The sequence below is a fragment of the Pantherophis guttatus genome, chromosome 7 (assembly GCF_059756535.1).
Source record: "Pantherophis guttatus breed Tessera chromosome 7, ASM5975653v1, whole genome shotgun sequence".
Taxonomy (NCBI): domain Eukaryota; kingdom Metazoa; phylum Chordata; class Lepidosauria; order Squamata; family Colubridae; genus Pantherophis; species Pantherophis guttatus.
Window position 1 is genome coordinate 87,506,115 of NC_142069.1, and position 23,549 is coordinate 87,529,663.

At 42.1% G+C, this 23,549-nt stretch overlaps 1 protein-coding gene across 2 annotated transcripts in view; it reads left to right on the forward strand.

Annotated features, from left to right (window-relative positions):
* The window catches only part of ERGIC2 (ERGIC and golgi 2), a 60,477-nt gene that overhangs the window by 18,984 nt on the left and 17,944 nt on the right, over window positions 1-23,549 (forward strand). For both annotated transcript variants that reach the window (XM_087873377.1, XM_034433612.2), the window contains 6 exons: window positions 7,049-7,114; window positions 9,449-9,612; window positions 11,380-11,488; window positions 17,491-17,537; window positions 21,084-21,154; window positions 22,481-22,521. In XM_087873377.1, the coding sequence (XP_087729503.1) occupies window positions 9,507-9,612; window positions 11,380-11,488; window positions 17,491-17,537; window positions 21,084-21,154; window positions 22,481-22,521 (374 nt within the window). In that variant the 5' untranslated portion in view covers window positions 7,049-7,114; window positions 9,449-9,506. The remainder of the gene's footprint in view (window positions 1-7,048; window positions 7,115-9,448; window positions 9,613-11,379; window positions 11,489-17,490; window positions 17,538-21,083; window positions 21,155-22,480; window positions 22,522-23,549) is intronic.

The window sequence follows — 23,549 nt, forward strand, 5'->3', positions numbered from 1 at the left end:
AATTTACGCTGCTAAGTGAAACATTGGTTAAGTGAGTTTTGCCCCGTTTTACGACTTTTCTTGTCACAGGTCTCAAGTGAATCGTTGCCTTTTGTTAAGTGAGTCACATGGTTGTTAAGTGTGAATCTGGCTTCCCCGTTGTCTTTGCTTGTCAGAGAGTCACAAAAGGGGATAGATAACATGACTTCGGGACGCCGCTACAACCCGTCGCGAATATGAGACAGTTGCCAAGGGTCTGAATTTTGATCCCATGACCACGGGGATAGCGGCAACGGTCTTAAGTGTGAAAAACGGTCATAAGTCATTTTTTTTCTGCGCCGTTGTAACTTTGAATGGCCACTAAATGGACTGTTGTAAGTTGATGAATATACGTCTGTCCGTCTGTGTGTGTGTATGTGTGTGTGTGTGTGTATGCATGCATGCAGTGATGGGATTCAAATAATTTATAACAACCGGTTCTCTGCCCTAATGACCAGCTGGGTGGGCGTGGGCGTGGCCAGGGGTGTGTGACAGGCAGCACTCGGCCTCCTGCATCCCCCTGGGAGCAAAAACGGGCTGCGGGGGGGGGGGGGGCTCGCCCCATTTTGGGCCTAGTAGGCCTCCTTGCACTTACCTGGGAGCCAAAATGGGGCGCGTGGGGACTCCGGGAAGGGATGGGGCCAGCCAGCAATTTAACTACCGCTTCTCCCGAACCGGCTGAATCCCACCACTGTATATATGTATGCATATACACACAGAGATAGATAAATATAGATATAGATATATCACACAGACCATTTAGAATACATTGTGGGGGCTGGGGTAGGAAAGACTTGAGAGTTAACAAGGTTGATACTATACGGTATAAAGCTATTACACAGTCTAGTTGTTCCGCTTCGGATACCACGAAGCCCCCTCCCAGAAAGTAACAAAGAAAACGGGTCATGGAGAGGAAGTGTATTGTAGCATCCACAACAATACTGCGGACACTGGTCAAGCATCGCTCATACGCCACGTCCTGGACCGAAGAAAGCGAACTCCCAATAATAGCGTAGGAACTTAGCACCTCTCCCTCTCCTAGACAAATGAAGTATTCTAGGAAATATTAAAAAGGCAGAATATTATCTTTCCCTGCATGAGAAAAGGAGAAACGTGTTTTTAAAGACAAAAGAGCAGCTCCCTGCCCCCAGCGGTTATTTGGTGCCCGTGGAGCAGGACTGGGCCAGCCTATCTACAAAACAGAAGACCTTCAGCTCCAGGGTGATGGGATTAAGACATGATCCTCCAGGACATTATAGGATTATCTAAGCAACGGGGATCACTGCATTGCGAAATCACCTGGGGACATTACATCAGCCCGAGGTTCAATCAAACTTAATTCACACAACCTAAAATGTTAGGAATTGAAAGGGCATCCCGGCCCTCTCGATTCCTGGCAAATAGACGGGGAAGAAATGGAGGTAGTGAGAGATTTTATTTTCCTGGGCTCCAAGATCACCGCAGATGGGGACTGCAGCCAAGAAATTAAAAGATGCTTGCTCCCGGGGACGAAAGCCGTGGCAAATCTAGGTAGCTTACTAAAAAGCAGAGATATCACCCTGCCAACAAAAGTGCGTACAGTCAAGGCGATGGTTTTCCCAGTTGCAATGGATGGCTGTGAAAGTTGGACCATAAGGAAGGCTGAGCACCAAGGAATGGAGGCCTTTGAACTCTGGTGCTGGAGAAGACGCCTGCGAGTCCCTTGGACTGCAAGGCCATCCAACCGGTCAGTCCTAGAGGAGATCAACCCTGACTGCTCTTTAGAAGGCCAGATCCTGAAGAGGAAACTCAAATCCTTTGGCCACCTAATGAGAAGGAAGGACTCACTGGAGAAGAGCCTAATACTGGGAACGATGGAGGGCAAAAGAAGAAGGGGACGGCAGAGAAGGAGGTGGCTGGATGGAGTCACCAAAGCAATCGGCGTGAGCTTCAATGGACTCCAGGGGATGGTAGAGGACAGGAAGGCCTGGAGGAACGTTGTCCATGGGGTCACGATGGGTCGGACACGACTTCGCAACAAAAAGTTAGCTATGACCCCCTGCATAGCCCTCCGGGAGTCTGACAACCAATAGAATACATGTTCTTGCACAGGAACAGCAAGCTCAAGAGCAAGACCCAAGAGAGGGTATAAATATTTCTCTCTGTTCCATGTGTTCAGCTGCACCAGGACCTCAAAACCCATGTGGGTCCCGTCCATCAATAAACCATCTTTCCAATCAGCCTCCATGTTTCCAGTGTCGTCTGTCTCAGCTTGGAACTGGACCAGATGGATATTTCTTCCAACAATAGTAAAGCTAATACCGTGTTTCCCTGAAAATAAGACCCTGTCTTATTTTTTTTTGAACTCTGAAATAAGCGCTTGGCCTTATTGCCATGCACTCAAAAGCCCGATTGGGCTTATTATCAGGGGTGTCTTATTTTGGGGGAAACAGGGTATATAATTGTGGGGCGTTTGTGTGAAGGTGCTTGCCTGCCCTCGAGTTAAGAGACACACTTTATTTTTTGTGGGTCGACGTTGGAGTGCGGTGACCAAGGAAGTAGGATGAAAGAGGGAACGCAGAAGGTCCAAATTTAAACGTTTTCTTCCCTCTTCTCCTTCACCATTCCAGAACCACAAAATTAGAGATAGTCATTCCTTTAAATACTGGAATCTCAGATTTTTGTGAATGGCCCGTAGGGATTGTCGGGGAGAGAAAACGTACAAGGAGAAGAAGGAAATAAAAAAATAAATAAATAAGGATCCCTAGAAGTTCCTTTCCTCGTTTTCATTTTAAAAGGCGATTTGGCAATTGCTGATAGGCTGCCTTGCTAGAGGTGCGCATTAGAAAGGGACGCAGGTAAGTTGCAGAACAGGATTGTGTTTGGCTTTAAAAAAATAATTATGAAAAGTCAATATCCTGCACAGTTCATGCTTGAGTTCATTACAACATTAGGGGTGTATAAGTTGCCATCGTCTCTGTTTTTCACTTCTGCAACTGTTCCAGTTACTTAATGCTTTCTAAAGAGCCAGGCGTGCTCTCGGTGCTTTACTCATCCTTTACAAAAGGGGAATTAAGAGAGGGTTGAAAATCTCTAGGGTTGATAGCAATGCTTTATTGCTGCAATATTTTGCTCCTGGACCAATTGCTGAATGCAGGTAGTCCTCGACTTACAACAGTTCATTTAGTGACTGATCCAAGTTACAACGGCACTGAAAAAAAGTGACTCATTTTTCACGCTTAAAACCGTTGCAGCGTCCCAATATTCACGCGATCGAATTTCAGATGCTTGGTAACCGACTCACATTTATGACGGTTGCAGTGTCCCGGGGGTCATGTGATTTGGCAACCTTCCAACAAGCAAAATTAATGGGGGAAGCCAGATTCACTTAACAACCGTGAAGTAACTTAATTATTATTAATATATTATTAAATTAAATATAATTATTAACTTAACCTCAGTGACTCAGCTTAACAAATGCGGTGAGATAGGTTGTCTTGCTTAGCAACAGAAATTTTGGACTCGGTTGTGGTCGTAAGTTGAGGACTACTTGTATTATGCTTCTAGACCAACTGCTGAATAGATCAAAATGATCTCCTGGACTTACTAGATCCTTACAGGCCTTTCTGTAGCACTTATTTTATAAGATCAACTAATGTTAAGATCCAAAGTCCTAACATTACCTGCATTTTAGCTCTGCTGCTTACTGTGTAAACCTCATTAAATTTTCCAATGCAAAACCATCTATCCTCCACTACTATCTTGTAGTAACTATCTCTCTCCCTATCTATCTATCTATCTATCTATCTATCTATCTATCGGTATCCATCCATCCATCCATCTCTCTCTCTCTCCTATCTATCTATTTATCTCTATATCTATCTATCCTATCTATCTATCTATCTATCTATCTATCTATCTATCTATCTATCTATATCTCCTACGTATCTATAGCTAGCTAGCTATCTACCAGTATCCATCCATCTCTTTCTCTCTCTCTCCTATCAATCTATTTCTTTCTTTCTATCTATCAATTTATCTACCGGTATCCATCCACCCATCCATCCATCCATCTCTCTCTCTCTCTCTCTATTTATCTCTATCTGTCTGTCTGTCTGTCTGTCTGTCTATCTATCTATCTATCTATCTATCTATCTATCTATCTATATCTCCTATCTATATCTTATCCATACCTTATCCATCCATCCATCCACCCAGGTTACAAAGAAACTACCCAACACTTTGGAAACAGACAGGACAATTGCTTATCAAGATATCACGTTCTGTCGGTTTAGAACAGGGCTTGCCAAGTTAAATCGGCCTTTTAAGTAGGTTTCGTTTCTTGCGTGGGCTGTGCGATCTCTGCTTGTGGCTTGCTCCTTAATAAGTGGTTAGTATAGAAACCATTCTGAGGTTACTTCTGACTAATTCCCAACGGGGGTGAGTTGGACGACTCAGAAGTTTGCCAACTTCCGGTCCCACCAGAAGGCCCGTTTTTCACTCTCCCCAGGCTCCAGAGCCTTTCTAGGAGGCTGGGGAGGGCGAAAATGGCCTCTCCCCCCCTCCCCGGAGGCCTTCCGGAGGCCAGAAACCGCCTTTTTCCTGACTTCCGGTGGGCCCAAAAAGCCTGAAAATCAGCTGGCTGGCACGCGAATGCACGCCAGAACTGAGCTCGCTTGCCCACCGATATGGCTCCGCGTGCCACAGGTTCGCCATCACGGCATTAGGGTTTATTTTCCGGTTGGGTCTTATTTTCGGAGAAACCGGGTAATTGTCAATCTCTACTTGGTGTGTGACGGCTTTGACAATCCATCCGCTCCCATTTTCGTTCCTTAAGTCAACTTATCTGAACCTCACCCATTTTTACAAATATTTGTTGGGATGTGGTCTGGCTGGCACAGCCCACTTCGGGAGCCAAAGAAACCAATTTGTATTTAACCTTTTTAGCACAGTTTTATATGCCCAGAGGTTAGTCACACTAAGTTCAGTGAGCTTCGAGGTTTCCGGCTGGGTATAAAATATGACGGGCTTCATTCTATATTCCAAGAGCAATCGATTCCGCGAAATGTTACGGCTCCGTAGAAACTCACCGCCGAAAATGTGAGAGAAAAATTTAGCAGCGATTCACGCGTGTCACACGCAATGCCTTGGCGAGATTGAGTTTGTTACCTGTGGAAAAACAACAGGCCTCTTAAATGCTTGCAATTTCCAAGTTACCTAGTAAAGGGAATACTTGTGGGACATGAAATTAGGGCAGATTGTAATTAGAAAACATTGAAAAATGTTTTGTTTTGTTTTTTTTGCTCATTGCTGTTATTCTGTTTACATCGCGCCATGACGGATAACACGAGCTCCTGTCCAGTAGGGCCTCCCAAATTCTTATTTATTTTCATTTACTTTGATAATGGCGAACAGCGTACCTCCTGCCGACGTTGATATCTCATGAAACTGTGTGTAAGGAAGTTGTAGAGGAGCTCCTCGACTTACGACAGCTCATTTAGGGACTGTTCAAAGTTACAACGGCACTGAAAAATGTGACTTACGACCAGTTTTTCACAGTTATGACCTTTGCAGCGGTCCCCATTGATCAATGTGATTAAAATTCCGACGCATGGCAACTGATTCATAGTTATGACGGTTGCAGTGTCCCAGGGGTCGTGTGATTTGCGACCTTCCGACAAGCAAAGTGAATGCAGAAGCCAGATTCACTTAACAACTGGGCTACTAATTTAACAAGTGCAGTGATTCACTTAACAACTGGGCTGCTAATTTAACAAGTGCAGTGATTCACTTAACTGGGCTGCTAATTTAACAAGTGCAGTGATTCACTTAACAACTGGGCTGCTAATTTAACAAGTGCAGCGATTCACTTAACAATTGGGCTGCTAATTTAACAAGTGCAGTGATTCACTTAACAACTGGACTGCTAATTTAAGTGCAGTGATTCACTTAACAACTGGGCTGCTAATTTAACAAGTGCAGTGATTCACTTAACAATTGGGCTGCTAATTTAACAAGTGCAGTAATTCACTTAACAACTGCAGCAAGAAATGTCATAAAAAGGGCCCAAACTCACTTAACAGCTGTCTCGCTTAACAACATCAATTTTGGACCCAGTTGTGGTTGAGGTATCAGGGTCACCTGATCCCGTTTTGCTGCCACCTGACGAGCAAAGTCTACGGGGAAACCAGATTCACTTAACCACGTTACTCACGTATCTGCTGCAGCAGTTCACTTAACAACCGTGGCAAGAAAGGTCACAAAACGGGGCAAAATTCACTTAACAACGGCTTCGCTTAGCAATGGAAATTTTGGGCTCAATAGCGGTCGTAAATCAAGGACTACATGTACTGTAGAATTCTTTTTTTAAAAAAAAAATATCTCTCTTTTTTTAAAAAAATCGATGTTATTTAACCTGTTTGCTTTCTTTTGCTCATTTTGTGCAGTCTTGAAATCTTTCCCCGTCTTTTCTCCACTTCTTCCCATTGCTGCGGTATCAATGTGATAAACTTTGTTCTTCGCAGACAAAATGATGTGCCTTAAAAAGCAGAGGGACGATGCTTTTAAGAAGATGTTTTCCCCTGCAGCCTAAGTTGACAACATGACCCATAAATAAGGGCCTCGAAATGCCTGCCTTCCCCCTCCTAAATTCGGTTAAAAGCAAAATAATCACAAATAAAATAAACTGGCTCACAGCAGATCCTATATGGATACGGTTCGTTGCAAAACCTCACCTTAAAAGAGGCAAACTTTTCAAAACATTTGTCCCTTTTTGCAACAACGCTGATAAAATTCTTGGTTGAGGTTTTTGCCTGACTTCTGCAAACATTCGGCTATATCGCAAAATAATTATAATTATTATTATTATTATTATTATTATTATTATTATTATTATTATTATTATTATTATGAAAACACGTCGGGCATTTCACGATAGTAACTCAAGGCTGGAAAGGATGGAAGATTTCTGTTCGATGCGTTTAGAATTTTTCTGCTTCTCCGCACCTCCTGTAACGTTACCGATTAATATCTATTATTTTTTTGGCTTCAGAATCTCTATCCAAAACCCGGTCAGGTTCCTCCTTCTTTGGTAACGCAGAAGAAACAGAGAATCAAGGTAATGTTTGAGTCGTCGGATATGTTTATGTGTGTGTGTGTGTGTGTGTGGTTCGCCCAGCACCGGAAATGTGAGCGCGTGGGCCGTCCACGCATGAGTGCGGCATCAAAAAAACAGGGCAATTCGCTCGCGCGTGCCTTCTGCGCATGCATGAGGCATCAAAAACACAGCGATATATGACGGGATTGCACCCGGGCAGGTATGTGGGCCCACTCACAGGTTGCAACTACCGGTTCACCCAAATTGGCAGCAGCCCAACACTATGTATGTATGTATGTATGTGTATGTATGTATGTATGTATGTATATCAAATTTATTTTTGCTGATAAATTTGGTATAAAATGGTTTGTCGTGAATGCGACTGCTTGAGGGCCAGGGTGGATAAAAATCAATGATTTTTTTTAAAAAATCAAAAAAAATCAGATTTTTTTTATTTAAATCGGATTTTTTTTTTATTTTTATCGAATTTATTTTAATAAAAAACTTTTGGGATAAAAATCTATCGTAAGATAGTTTTCTATTTAAGATACATAAATAATTTAGTTTATTCAGCATGAAATGGAGCTTAGTTATGTAGCACGAGGCTGTATATTCTGCAACACTGGGACTATCGGTGAGTCAACAGCAGGTCAAAGGAGTAGCAGAGATGACAGTTGCTCTTTAAAAATTATGATTTAAATCGAGTTGATTTAAATCAAGCCTTTTTACTAGTGATTTAAATTATGATTTAAATCGTGATTTAAATCAACTCGATTTAAATCAAATCCACCCTGTTGAGGGCTCCTGGATTGGAGCTGAAAGGCAAAAGGGAAGCAGTATGCTCCTTCCCACATGTTGGGGTTGACCAGGTGTCTCGATAGAAAATAACTTAATCTCTCCCCTGGCTCAGGCTGATGAAGAGAGGAGAATTTGTGGCTCAGAGGTTAATACAACTGCCTAACATGCAGGCAGCCAAAGTTCAAATCCAAGTAAGGGTATGGCTAGCTGACGAGAGCTAAATAGCTTGAAATAGATCTATACTAGTCTCCCTTTATTTCTTTATCGGCCAAATATAAATTTGGTATAAAATGGTTTGTCGTGAATGCGACTGCTTGAGGGCTTCTGGATTGGGGCTGAAAGGCGAAAGGGAAGCAGTACGCTCCCTCCCACATGCTGGGGTAGACCAGATGCTTCGATAGAAAAGCACTTTATATGTGAGTGTGTTTTTCTTTCAAACCTGTGCTTTCATGAGTGAAATTGTCTTTGTGTGTTAACGGGTTTGGCTTTCCAGCGAAATTTCAAATAAAGTGCTTTCAAGCGCAGCTTGGTATCCGTAAATGGAAAAAAGCCTTAAAGGGAATTTGCATAATTCATGGCCCACGTTGCAAGACGAAAAAGAAAAAAAAAAAAAGAAAGAGAAGAAAGCCAATCCCTAATCCAAATAATGTTATGGTCTGTGGGATTTTTTAATTTTTTTTTTTAAAATGGCTTTATTGCAAACGGGGATGGTAGAAATCGTTTATCCGTGTTCTGGTCAGGTTATCGTATTCTAACCAGAGACAGTGGTTACTAAATCCATAGGTGTGGTGAAGCATGAGTATCTGTTTATTAGCAGATGGAGAAGAAGTGCTTACATTGCAAAGTACTCCCTCCTCAATAGATTTCAGGAATAAGAAAAACAACTGGACATGATTTTAGCATTGTTGTTGTTGTTAATTGCGAAGTCGTGTCCTATCCATCGTGACCCCATGGACAACGTTCCTCCAGGCCTTCCTGTCCTCTACCATCCTCTGGAGTCCATTGAAGCTCACGCCGACTGCTTCAGTGACTCCATCCAGCCACCTCGTTCTTTGCCGTCCCCTTCTTCTTTTGCCCTCCATCGTTCCCAACCTCAGGCCACTTCTCCAGCGAGTCCTTCCTTCTCATTAGGTGGCCAAAGCATTTGAGTTTCATCTTCAGGATCTGGCCTTCTAAAGAGCAGTCAGGGTTGATCTCCTCTAGGACTGACCGGTTGGATGGCCTTGCAGTCCAAGGGACTCTCAGGAATCTTCTCCAGCACCAGAGTTCAAAGGTCTCCATTCTTTGGCCCTCAGCCTTCCTTATGGTCCAACTTCCACAGCCATCCATTGCAACAGGGAAAACCGTAGCCTTGACTGTACGCTCTTTTGTTGGCAGGGTGATGTCTCTGCTTTTTATGATTTAAAAATAAATCAAGATTTTATTTATCTCCGATTTTATCATAAGTCAAGATTAATTAACAAGAACTTTGCAGAACTTTGGGTTCCAAGTTATTGCATAGCCCTGTTTAGCTGCTGTGCTTTTAAGACGAACGTTTGTGCTTTTTGTTTCACTCAGTGACGCTCCTGCAGAGGCCGTGTCTATATGAAGGAAGGGGTTGAGGAAGCGACTGAAGATGAGACGACTGAATCGGAAGAAGACTTTGAATTTAGTGAAAGAATTGGACGCTTTCCCAAAGGTTCCAGAAAGCTACATAGAGACTTCAACAAGCGGAGGAACAGGTAAAACCTGGCTGGCGGTTTGGGCTTTGGGAGTTCACGTAGTCCTCGACTTACGGCAGTTCGCTTAGCGACCGTTTGGTCCACTGAGAAAAGTGTCCATTTTTCACACATACGACCATTGCAGCGTTCCCTCTGGTCATGTGATTCAAATTTCCGACGCTTGGCAACGGACTCCTATTTATGACGGTCACAGCGTCTCGGGGGTGTGTGTGTCATGTGATTCCCTTTTGCGACCTTCTGACAAGCAAACCCAATGGGGGAAGCCGGATTCGCTTATCAACGTGTTACTAATTTGCCAACTGCACTGATTCACTTAACAGCTGTGGCAAGAAAGGTCGTAAAATCTGACTCGCTTAGGTACAGAAATTTGGGGCTCGATGGCAAGTCGAGGACTGCCTGTAGAATCATAGAATTGTAGAATCACACGGCTGGAAAGGACCTTGGAGGTCATCTAGTCCAACCCCCTGCCAGGGCAGGGGTTCTTATACCATCCCGGACAAATGCTTGTCCTATCATTTCTTGAAGACCTCCAACGATGGGACACCACAACTCCAGAAGGCAAGCTGTTCCGAGGACTAGTACTGCAATGGCGAATCTGTGGCATGCGTGTCACAGGTGGCACCTAGCGCCTTCTCTGTGGGCACACGAGCCGGCGCCCCAGTTCAGCTCTGCTGTGCATGCGCGCACGCCTCCCGCCGGCCAGCTGGTCGTCGGGTCATTGCCACGTATGTGCGGGGAGTGTGTGGGGCCACACACGCAGGCATGGGGGGCATGCATGGGGGCATATGCACATGCATGGGGGCAGGTTTGTGTATGCATGCACAGGGGGCGGGTCACGTGTGGGGGGCCATGCGTGCACGAGCGGGGCACATGCGCAGGGCTCCGTGCGCTTTGGGCACTCGGTCCGGAAAAGATTAGCCATCACTGGATTACCAGCTGTGGCATGTAAAGATTGCATTCAGCAATATCAGGAAGGAGAAATCGAGAAAGCTGGAACAATGCAGAATGTTTATTAAGTGTAACTGCTTCCCAGTAAGACTCCGGAGCCTCAGATGTGACTTTGCTTAGATCTCCAGCTTTGTATATCATCCAAAATGGCCTCAGGAGAGACACGTCTCTTTGGGATTGCCCCTTGGGGGTGTGGCACAGATGCTTGACGGTATGGCTTATTTTGAGGTCCTTCTCAGGTCTTCTGAGTTTTGGTCACCTCACCACTTACAGTGGCTTCGCTTCAATATGTTCTCTTCTGCATTTGTGAGCCCATAACTAGTCACAGGATTTGGAAAAGACTTCCAAACATCTGTGTGGAGATTTTGGGTAGCTGCAATTACAAAAATATCTCACTCAAGATATTTATGGGCCGGATAAGCAGATGCTTGACGATATGGCTTACTTTGAGGTCCTTCTCAGGTTTGGTTACCTCACCACTTACCGTGGCTTCGTTTCGATATGTTCTCTTCTGCATTTGTGAGCCCATAACTAGTCACAGGATTCTGAAAATACCCTCAAGAGCAACTTTCTTGAACCCGATGTCTCCAGATTTTAGGGAGATTAGGATAGTCCTGCTGGTTGAGATTTGTACATCTGGAGGACATCAGATTGTGCTTTCCTATCTAGAACTCACAATCTCCCACTTTTTAGGCCTGGTGCCTTAACCGCCAGACCAAACTGGCTGTCTATATAGAATCACTTAGCCTGTTACAGTCTATAGTTTCTCCCAGTCAATGCCATTTTTTACCTCATTATGTTCTTCTTTTTTTCCCCCAGTTTCTCTAATAGCTTTTACAACCATGGCTCTCTTAACCATAATGGAGTTTACTGTCTATCGAGACACCTGGATGAAATACGAATACGAAGTGGACAAGGATTATACTAGGTAAGGCATTGCCCTCGATTACTTTTTTTAATATATTGATTGTACGTGACTTAATTTTTTTTAAAAAAAAAATACAATCTTGATGCCTTTAAAGACACAAGGCACTAGACACAAGAAGAGTTTTTCCCCCGAACGCCATCACTCTGCTAAACAAATAATTCCCTCGACATTGTCAAACTATTCACTAAGTCTGCACTACTATCAATCTTCTCATCGTTCCCACCACCCATCTCCTTCCACTTATGACTGTATGGCTGTAACCTTGTTGCTGGTATCCTTAAGATTTATATTGACTGTTTCCTAATATGATTTGATTGCTTATTTGTTCCCTATGACTATCATTAAGTGTTGTACCTTACGATTCTTGACGAATGTATCTTTTCTTTTATGCACACTGAGAACGTATGCACCAAAGACAAATTCCTTGTGTGTCCAATCACACTTGGCCAATAAAGAATTCTATTCTATTCTATTCTATTCTATTCTATTCTATTCTATTCTATTTATTCTATTCCATTCCATTCCATTCCATATTTTCTATTCTATTCTATTCTATTCTATTCTATTCTATTCTATTCTATTCTATTCTATTCTATTCTATTCTATTCTATTCTATTCTAAAGGGCCACAGTTGCAAAATTCTTGTGTTAATTCTTGAGGTCTTGATAACAGGAGCATCAGGTGGTTAAAAAAAACAAAAACAAAATTATTGCGCGTCTTCTGGGACATAAGGAAGAAACACACAGCCTTGAAAGGGAACGTAAGATAGAGCCAAACAGATTTGTTTAGGAACAGAGCTGTTAAGGGAAGATATTGCCACGTAGTCAAGCTGCTTAAAATCGAGAAAGCTTCATTATCCCAGAAGCTCATTAAAGAGTTAGTAAAAGGAAAAGGGGTTAGTTTACTGTATCTCAGTCAGAACTGCTTATATACATGTTTTAGCCTCCTGTTTTTTAGTGAGTACAGTAAGGCAAGTCCTCCTTGACGTCGTTTTAATTTATATTTTATTTTATTATTTTAAATTTTATTTGTTTTATTTTATATTTTATTATTTTATTTTTATTTTTATTTTATTTGTTTTATTTTAATCCCACCTTTATTATTTTTACAAATAACTCAAGGCATGGAATATATTCAGCCCACCTTCCTCCTCCTAATTGTTGATTCCCCACAACAACAACAATCCTGTGAGGTGAATTGGACTGAGAGAGATTGACTGGCCCAAGGTCACCCAGCTAAGGCGGGACAACAGCTCATGGTCTTCTGCTGATTGGCCCAAAATCACCCAGCTGAATTTCATTGGCTAAGGCAAGACTAGAACTCGCAGTCACCTGGTGATTGGCCCAAAGTCACCCATCCAGCTTTCATGGCTAAGACGGGACTAGAACTCACCGTCTCTCATTTTCAAGCCTGGCGCCTTAACCAGTAGTCCAAACTAGTTCTCCTTCTAAGATCTCTCTTTCTTGATTTAAGAGAGGGGTGTCAAACTGGCATCGTCACGGCAGCGTCATGTGACGTATCACGACTTTTTCCACCTTCGCTAAACCGGGCATGGGCGTGGCCAGCGCATGACACATCTGGCCTGTGGACAGTGAGTTTGACAGCGCTGATTTAAGAAGAGTCCGCAGCCTTTTCCGAAGATTCAAACTCCATCTGTTCTTTGACAGTGTTTTGCAAACACTCGTTCCTCTTCTTGGGCTCATTTCATCAGTTCTGCTGAAATCCATTCAAATTCTGCCTCGGTATTATGGAGGCAACTTCTATTTCCGGTGTGTGCATGCATTCCGGTCACCTGATCTTCCGGTTTCTGGCGCGCATGCGCACATGAAGACCAGCACACCGGAAACCAGAAGCTCAGCTTCCTGGTGCAAGCATCCGCACCAGGGACCTGCTCTTCTGGTTACCAGCGCTCCCCCGCGCGCGAAGACCAGCTGGCTGGCACGAATGTGCGTGACAGAACCCGTGTGCCATAGGTTCGCCATCACTGGAATAGGACAAAGAAATAGAATAGAATAGAATAGAATAGAATAGAATAGAATAGAATAGAATAGAATAGAATAGAATAGAATTTTAGGAGCCGAGGTGGCGCAGTGGTTAGAGTGCAGTACTGCAGCTACTTCAGCTGACTGCTAGTTCAGCAGATCAGCGGATCAAATCTCACCGGCTCAAGGTTGACTCAGTCTTCCATCCTTCCGAGGTGGGTAAAATGAGGACCCAGATTGTTGGGGGCAATATGCTATATATTATACTGCCTTTGGTGTAAGCCTCCCAGAGTCCTCGGAGAGTGGGCGGCATAGAAATATGACTAATAAAAATAAAATAAAGAGAATGGAGAATGGAGAATGGAATAAGAATAAAGAATAAGAAGGGGAGGGGAAGGGAAGGGAAGGGAAGGGAGAGGGGAAGGGAAGGGAAGGGAAGGGAAGGGAAGGGAAGGGAAGGGAAGGGAAGGGAAGGGAAGGGAAGAGAAGAGAAGAGAATAAGAGTAGAATGGAATGGAATATTGTCCCTTTGAACGTACACTAATCGGCATACATTAAAGTGAAATTACGTTGCATACAGCTCTCAAAGGGTCTCCACTTCTAATATATATATACATAAACATGACAAGATTATTGAACCCGTGGCGGCTTTTGTTGCCGAAATTTATCTTTATATTCACTCAGAGAATTTTCTCTGTTAAGTGAATCCCACTCCCAATATTTTTTGCCCGTTTTTTTCCATCTTTCAAGCTGAGAGTTTACATGCATTTCTTGGTCTCACGCTGGCACGCTGTACATGCGCCTTTGGGGCACCGAAAACATTTTGCATCTCTGCTGGAAGCTGATGTTATTTTTTTAAAAACACTTTTGGAAATAATCGTTTGTTTGTTTGGATTCTTTGGGCTGTTGTCATGGAGATAAATAAGCCATTTCTGCCTCAACCTGACAGCTATAGGGCAGCGCTTGCAAATTTCAAGATCGTGGGTAAGAGGCCCCAGGGAAAAGCATTATTTTTATTGAATTTTTTCTCCTCCGCCTTCAGTTAAACATGATTATTTTGCTCTCATCCCCATGTTGCATCAGAGTTCGCAAATGTTTTGATTCGCGCTCTTCGCATACTCCGGCGGTTTCTTCAATAAAGCACAGCATGGCATCACACAATTATTTTATCAGTGTTTCTTCAAAAAAAAAAAGAAGCACAGCATGAGTCTATCACAATCATATCTCGATTTAGACCAGGGTTGTCCAACCTTGGCAAGGTTAAGAGTTTTGGACTTCAACAAAAACTTGTGGCATTCTAGAAGTTGAAGTCCACAAGTCGTCTTAACCGGAGATGGGCTTCACATTCTGTCACCACCGATTCGCCCAGCGCTGGAAATTTGATCGTGCATGCGTGCGATGTCAAACAACGGAATTCGCTCACTCGCGCGTGCCATCCATGCATACATGCAGCGTCAAACAAAACGGGAATTCGCGTGCGTGCCATCCACACACTCGTGCAGCATCAAAACCACAGCGATACAGGACGGGATTGCGGGTGAGCGGGTCCACCTGCAGGTCGCCACTACCGGTTCGCTCAAACCGGTCTGAACCGGCTGAATACCACCTCTGGTCTTAACATTGCCAAGGTTGGACTCCTTTCTTTAGACTAAAAAACAGTTGTTGAGGCATTATTCTTCAGACAAGGTTTCTTCAGGCAGGAAGTTCTCTGTTCTCTTAAAAAAAACAAAATTCAAGGCAGATTTCTATTGTGGAGTTGTAAATCTTTCTTTAAATGGAAATGTAAGGTGGGTTCCTTGCTTTACTTGGAATATTGCATCCAGTTTTGGTCGCCACGATATAAAAAGAAGATGTGGAGACTCTAGAAAGAGTGCAGAGAAGAGCAACAAAGATGATTAAGGGACTGGAGGCTACAGTAAAACATATAAAGAATGGTTGCTGGAATTGGGTATGTCTAGTTTAGTGAAAAGAAGGACCAAGGGGGACATGATAGCAGTCTTCCAATATTTGAGGGGTTGCCACAAAGAAGAGGTGGTCCAAAGCTATTCTCCAAAGCACAAGAAGCAATGGATGGAAACTAATCAAGCAGAGAAGCAACCTAGAACTAAGGAGAAATCTCCAGACAGTGAGAACAATTAACCAACTTGCCTCCAGAAGTTGTAAATGCTCCAACACTGGAAGTTTTTAAGAAGAGATTGGATAACCATTTGTCTGAAGTGGTGTAGGGTTTTGTGCCTAAGCAGGGGGTTGGACTAGAAGACCTCCAAGGTCCCTTCCGACTGTGTTGTTCTATTCTATTCTTTTTTCTCTCTCTGAATACAAGCAGAAGTTCAACAGACGAAGTGGTTCACACTCAAGTTGCGAAATTGAGGCTCTTAACAAAGTTGGCTTCTGATATTTTAATTGGCCTCCGAGGGGAAGGCTTCATGCAATGTAATTAATCCAATTAAATCCCAACCTGTTGCTTTCCAGATGTTAAGTTTTCCGCAGTGGCACCTCTTAGAAGGTGCTCGGTTGGAGAATATTGTCCCAGCAAACATTTATAAAAGTCTAGCTGATAACTCGGCGTTGCCCGGGTATTTATTTATCCCAATCCTGTATTAGACAGGAAGAGCAACTTCACCCTGAGCCCTGATTTTGGCGAGAATTAAATTAGTTAAAAATGTTTTCCCTGTGGCCCCAGAAGCGTCAAGTAAAATGATCCCACCTTGTTGTTTTTGTAGCTACCATGATCATTTGGTATGTTTTTTTCTGATCTTGGTTTTATTAATCATGGCCATACATTTGTCCTCAAGAATAATCAAAGCCTTGTTGAAAATGTCCGGACCAAATGTAATTTCTAATGTTGGATTTTTCCTCTTACCAGAGGGAGCCCCCTTGTGGAGTACTGTGAAGCCGTTACCATGGCAACTCCACTGTACTGCACAGTAGAAGCCATTTTAAGGCAGTACAGTAGAAGCCATTTTAAGGCACAACAGGCTGTATCTTAACAGAACACACCCCAAGGGGTGTTAGGGGTGTCTTACCCCCACAGTATTTCTTTCCAGAGAGTAAGTCATCTGTGTACCAAGTTTGGTTGAAATTGCTTGAGGCGTTCCAGAGTTATGCTGGAACACACACACACACACACACACACACACACACACACACACACTTATATATATATAGATAGATAGATAGATTTGGGATCCAGTTTCTCTAAATGTAAGCAGTCTAGGCTTTTCCAAGGTAAAAATGACATGTTGGATAGTTGGAACATCAGATTTCCAGTTTTCCATATTTTGAAAAATCAGTAATATTGTTAAAGTTTTCACATTGCGGTGCAAGTTAGTGACGTCCAAATAGTTACCACCTGATATGATGCTTTTTAAAGTTAATGCTGCTTAATCTTGGCACCTTCAAGTTGTGTGGACTTCAACTCCCAGAATTCCCCAGCCAGCAATTCTCCTATTTTTGAAGGCATTTTTCAGAATCTGCTTTCATCTTTCTTGCTTAGACTTTCGGTTCCTCCTGCTCTTATGTTAAATGTCAAACAGTTGTGGCTTTAAACATTTATGAAAAATTGTACAGGTAGTCCTCGACTTACAACGGTTTGTTTAGTGACAGTTCAAAGTTACACTGGCATGAAAAAAAATGACTTTTTGACCGTTTTTCCACACTTAATGACCGTTGCAGTGGTCAGGTGATCAAAAATTCAGTACTTGGCAACTGGCTCTTATTTATGACGGTCGCAGTGTCCCAAGCTCACATGATTCCCTTTTGCGACCTCCTGACAAGCAAAGTCGATGGGGAAGCTGGATTCACTTAACAACCGGGTTACTAATTTAACAACGGCGGCGATTCGTTTAACAAACGTGGCAAGAAAGGTCGTAAGATGGGGCAAAATTCACTTAACAACATACATTTTGGGTTCAGTTGGGGTCTTAAATCCAGGACTGTCTGTATCACACATCAGGAGAAAGTAGAATGACACTAGCACGATGATGAAATTAACGTATTTGTGTTTTTCCTCTCTTCCAGTAAATTAAGAATAAATGTAGACATCACAGTTGCAATGAAGTGTCAACGTAAGTATTCTGATTTGAATCTTTGTTTTAGTACAGTACAGGGGTGGGATTCTACTGGTTCGGACCGGTTCGGGAGAACCGGTAACTCCGACGATCAGCTGGGAGCGAACCGGTTCGCTCCGACGATCAGCTGGACCCGCCTGCCTGCCCCTTCGCTTTACTTACCTTTATCTTCACAGCTGATTAGCACGGCAGAGCGGATTGCCGCGCCTCAGCTGTTTTAATTCCCTCGCACTAACGCGGAAGGTGATTTTTCATTTAACTGCGCACACGTGCACCGCAAAGCGAAGCACGCGATCACCGAACCGGTAGTTACATAAACCAGAAGGATCCCATTACTGCTACAATAGTTATTCAGGCTGGACTGACATATTACTCATGAAATCAAGATCGAAATCAGATAATGCTAGGCGAGATTCCTTTCTCCAAGCTTTGACAGATCTATTATTGAAAGTAGATCTTTTTGACGACTTTCCCTAAATTGGGACATGTGTTTTAATTCCTAAATATGTAACCAGTAACATCCATAAAAATCACTGCCTCGTATTATCCTTTTTTCCCACCATTGTTTCATTGCTGGTAAGAGATCGTTCTGTCAGCTACCTTGAGTCGCCCTGTGAGAGTAGAAAATAAATTTTCTAAATAAATGAAATAAATTTTTGCATGGATAGAAAAATACGATCTGATTCCAGATTTGTTTGTCGCCAAAACTACAGTGAGTTGAAACAGGGCTAACTAACATGTTACAAAAAATGTGAACTTTGATTTCACTTTAAATAAGTCTCGCTTTCCATGCACAAGTTGAATAGATATTTATTGTATTTAACCTGGTTTGGCCTTATTTAAACTAAAATTGGTTAATCCCAAGAAAGCCACAGATACACAAAAGTTGCTGGAATTCCCTCATAATAACTCCTTAGATTTTCTACAATAAATTACTTACAGAAATTAAACCATTGGTTTCCTTTCAGCTTCTAAGGAGAAATGTGATAGCTGGTACAATCAATATCTTTGAAAAAAAAATGATATGGATTTATATAATTTCAATAATTATCCGGGTTACTGGTATGGTTGACTTGCGATTGGGAGAATGAATAAATCAATATCTTTATATTAATATTGGGAGAATGAATAAATTAATATCTTTATAGCTTGCTGAGGAGTGGTGCGGTGGCTTAGAGGTAGAGCTCTCGCCTCACAATCAGGAGGCTGTGAGTTCAATCCTAGGTAGAGGCAGATATTTCTTTCTCTGGACACATTGAGAATATATCTGCTGAACAAAACTCCACATTGGCAACAGGAAGGGCATCCAGCCAGTAAATACTCAGCTCCATTCAGTTACCCAGATTTCACTCCGCTAGGGATTACGGGGTTGTTAAAAGAAGATGATTTATAGCTTCTGGAGGAAATGTCATTTGCACCGAATTACTAAACATAGTTCTTTGTTTTGTCAGTGGTGTAAATTTTTTTCACTAATCTTGTGCATTAGAGTCATTTTTGCTTGGGAATCGTGCATGACATGTACAACTTCCTTTGGTAACCAGATTACCAATATGGCAAAAATAAAATAAAAAGTTTTATAGCATCTTTAGGACCAAGCATATCGTTGCACAATTTTTTAAAGATTAGCTCCATTCTATGAAGCAAATAATCCAAATTTCTCTGAAAAAAGATGTATAGATTATAAAGCCGAACGGGTGTTTATTCCACTTACCAGATTCGGGTTTGTTTTAAAATAAAATTTGTTAATCCAAAGAAGGCCACACAAATTCTCTCTTTTTTTTCTCTCCCTTACTTTCTTTTTCTCTCTCCCTCTTTCTCCTGAAAAGCTAAACAATGTTTATCTCATTGGAAACTAGCACTGCAAAGTATTTTCTTAATGCTGTCATTATTGTGATTTTTTTATTTTAAAGCTAGAAAGGGGACTTTTGAAATGGCTACCTTCTTCTTCTTTTTAAATCACATTGGATAGTACAAAAAAGAGAAGGAAGAAAAAAAGAGAGAAGCCAGGTGCAAAATTGGAGCTAATATTCAGCAAAATGCTTTGAAATGATGGCATCCATTAGTCTCGGCCAGTCCTTTTACCAACTAATGCATCTTGAATTACTGTTCTTTACAGTACTAATAATCAGAATTTTACTAAGCAGTAGAAGCCGCAATATTTCTGCAGTCCTCATTAAGAAGAAAGCAAGGAGTTGAAAATTCCTTCTATTTTTTGAGGTGCTGCAGTTGGCTTGGCTCAAGACGCACAGGTTTCACAGTTTTCCCCATTTAAATACGAGCCAGTCGTGTGCTTCAGCTGCCAAAAAAGCCAACACAGTTCTAGGCTGCATCAACAGAGGGATAGAATCAAGATCATATGAAGTGTTAATACCATTTTATAATGTCTTGGTAAGGCCACACTTGGAATACTGCATCCAGTTTTGGTCGCCACGACGTAAAAAAAGATGTGGAGACTCTAGAAAGAGTGCAGAGAAGAGTAACAAAGATGATGGGGGAACTGGAAGCTAAAACATATGAAGAATGGTTGCAGGAATTGGGTATGTCTAATTTAATGAAAAGAAGGACTAGGGAAGACATGATAGCAGTGTTCCAATATCTCAGGGGCTGCCCCAAAGAAGAGGGAGTCAAGCTATTCTCCAAAGCCTTTGAAGGCAGGACAAGAAGCAATGGGTGGAAACTAATCAAGGAGAGAAACAACTTAGAACTGAGAAGAAATTGAAAATGGAAACAAGAAGGGAGTGGGAAAAGAGAGAGGAGCAGGAAAAGGGTAGGAGGGGAGAAGAGAGGAAAGGAAAGGAGAGGGATAGAAAAGGAGAGGAAGAAAAGAGAGAGAAAAGAAGAGTAGGAGAGAGAGTTAGAAAAGGAAGAAAAAGAGAGGAGCAGGGGAAGTAGGAAAGGGAAGGAAAGAATGAATGTAGAAAGACTCAGAAGAAGGAAGAGAAGGGAAGAAGAAGAGGGAAAGTTGTGGTAAAATAAGAGGAAATGGTAAAAGGGCAGCCCCGAACAATTACCAATTAATAATAGTTAAAAGACGAGATGAATGATTAATGATGGATAAGAGACTGTACATTTAAACATGTTTATGAGAAATAAAAATAAAAACTTTTCAAAAAAAGAAGAAGAACTGAGGAGAAATTTCCTGGCAGTTAGAAAATTAACCAGTGGAACAACTTGCCTCCAGAAGTTGTGAATGGTCCAACACTGGAAGTTTTTAAGAAGATGTTGGATAACCATTTGTCTGAAGCGGTGTAGGGTTTCCTGCCTAAGCAGGGGGTTGGACTAGAAGACCTCCAAGGTCCCTTCCAACTCCTATTCTATTCTATTCTATTCTATTCTATTCTATTCTATTCTATTCTATTCTATTCTATTCTATTCTATTCTATTCTATATTTGTTAAAGAAATAAATTTACTGTCATGAATTGAGACCTGGATTAAAGGAACAGGTGGATCTACATTTCTTTTAACGATGGATGTTTAGAAAAGAAAATGTTTATGTAACCCTTTACAAATTTTTATTTCTCCCTTTCAACATTTTTAAACAGACATTGGTGCAGACGTCCTAGATCTCGCAGAAACGATGGTTGCTACTGCAGATGGATTGGTCTACGAACCAGTAAGTGGGAGTTTCTTTTTTTTTTCTTTTTTTTGGGGGGGGATGGGGGGATCAAAGGTGCAGTGACACCTGGCTTGTTATGTAATTCCAGCGACGAAGAACATCAAAACTACCATATTTTTCAGAGTATAAGACTCACTTTCCCCCCACCCCAAAAAAGGGTGAAAATTTGGGTGCGTCTTATACACCGAATGTAGCCCTGCCCACCCACTGGCCCCCACCCTTTGGCCTCTGCCTCCCAGCAATTTACCTCCTTGCAGCAAACAGCCCGTTTCAGCTTCAGCACAGCCTGATTAGCACAAGCAGCTGATTGTCGGTTGGATCAGCCTCCCGGCCCTCAGCTGTTTCAGACTTGCAGGGATTGCCATTGCCTAATGCCGCGCGGGCCTCCGCTGTTTGCTGCAAGGAGGCAAATTGTTAGGAAGCAGATTTTTTTTTCCCCTTCTGCTAATCAGGCTGTGCTGAAAATGAAAATGAAACTAAAGCAGGCTGTTTGCTGCAAGGAGGCAAATTGCTGGGAGGCAAAGGCAGATATTTTTTTTCTTGCTTTCCTCCCCAAAAAAGGTAGGTGCGTCTTATAGTCCGGAGCGTCTTATACTCCGAAAAATACGGTATTCATCCCACGATAATGCTGATTCTGAGCCTGGCTGGGTCTCCACAGTCGCAGAAAATATGACCAGATTTAACATCTACAGATTAGCCATGAAATGCCACGTAGAGTCGTGAGCCACACACAGTCTCTCTAGTGAGAAACCCAAGCAGATGGATCTCTTCCAAAAATCTCACCCTCCAAATGTAAACTCGACTTAACGGCCTGAAGCGAGCCCAACATTTCCATTGCCGAGCAAAGCGGTTGCTAAGTGACGTTTTGCCCCACTTTACGACCTCTTCGCCATCATCGCTAAGCGAATCACTGCAGTTGTTAAGTGAACCGTGCCGTCATTAAGGGAATCTGGCTTCTCCCATTAACTTCGCTTGTCAGCTGGGAAGGTTACAAAAAGCGATGACGGGATAAATACATACCAGTTGCCAAGATTGTTGTTGTTATGTGCCTTTGAGTCAGTTTTGGTTCCTGGCAACTGCCTGGACCAATCCTTGCAGTTTTCTTGACAAAGTCTTTCAGAAGCGGTTTGCCATTGCATTCTTCCTAGGGCTGAGAGAGAGTGTCCGGCCTGCGGTTCCCATTTTCTAGCCTAGTTCCTTAACCACCTATCAATCTGATTACCGTGCTGCGTTGTGCAGCTTTCTTAGACTCACAATTTTTTGTTTGAGAAACAATCGAAGACGGGTTTTGTCTCAACTTACGATGATTTACTTTTGTTTTAGGTGATATTTGAACTCAGCCCCATGCAAAGAGAGTGGCAAAGGTAATAATTCAATAATTATAATCATTATAATTCATGTCCATCCAAGGCCATCTTAGCTCAGCTTTAAATAAGCACCTCAATCATTTCACTGAAATGAGTTTGTTAAGGATATTATTGAATTACACCCGAAGTTGTGGTTTATAAAGCAGAGTACCGTTAGAGTTTTTACGCACGGAAATGTTTTTGAGAGTAATTGTGAATAACATACAGAGAAACTGGGTTTTATAGTATTTTATTTTTAGGGGGAAAACAAAATCATAGTCCTTTAACAATCCAAGTCTTAGCCATATAAAGTGCAATATGAGATCAATCCAGGGATATAAAATCTTCTTACCAGTTTGTAGAAAAATAGAAGGAACAATCAGGAACAATATAAGAACAGTTCAATAAATACCAGAAAGCAGTAAATAAATAATCATGATCAAACAATTGACCATTCAGAGAGATCAAAAAGTTACGGCGTAGCAGCAGGTAAAAATGGTGTAGTGTCCATACTAACCATAATTTAGCTCTCCTTAAATACATTGGCTGCAGAAATCCTGCATAAATCAGGATTTATTTATTTATTTATTTATTAAATTTCTATTCCGCCCTTCTCCAAATAGGACTCAGGGCGGTGCACAGCAAAGGTAAAAACAGAGCATACAAAATTTAAAAAACAGTATTAAAATAATTAAATATTTTGGCCGTAAATTAAAACAATGGATGCAGAATGACTCAGCACAGTTCTTAAAGCTACATAATAAATTCACATAATATAAACATACAATGTTGGCTTATATATTTCCTGGCCAGCCAATTAGGCAATAACCATTTCCTAACAGAGTTGTAGCTCTGCAGTGTTCACTACTAATGTTGCTTTATTGTGCAAACTGATTGGTCTCATTCGAGACAATGATGAATCCGCATACAGACGGGAGGTTGAACAACTAGCCTCGTGGTGCGACCGGAACAATCTGGAACTGAATACACTCAAAACTGTAGAAATGGTGGTGCACGTTAGGAGAAACCCACCCATACTTCCACCT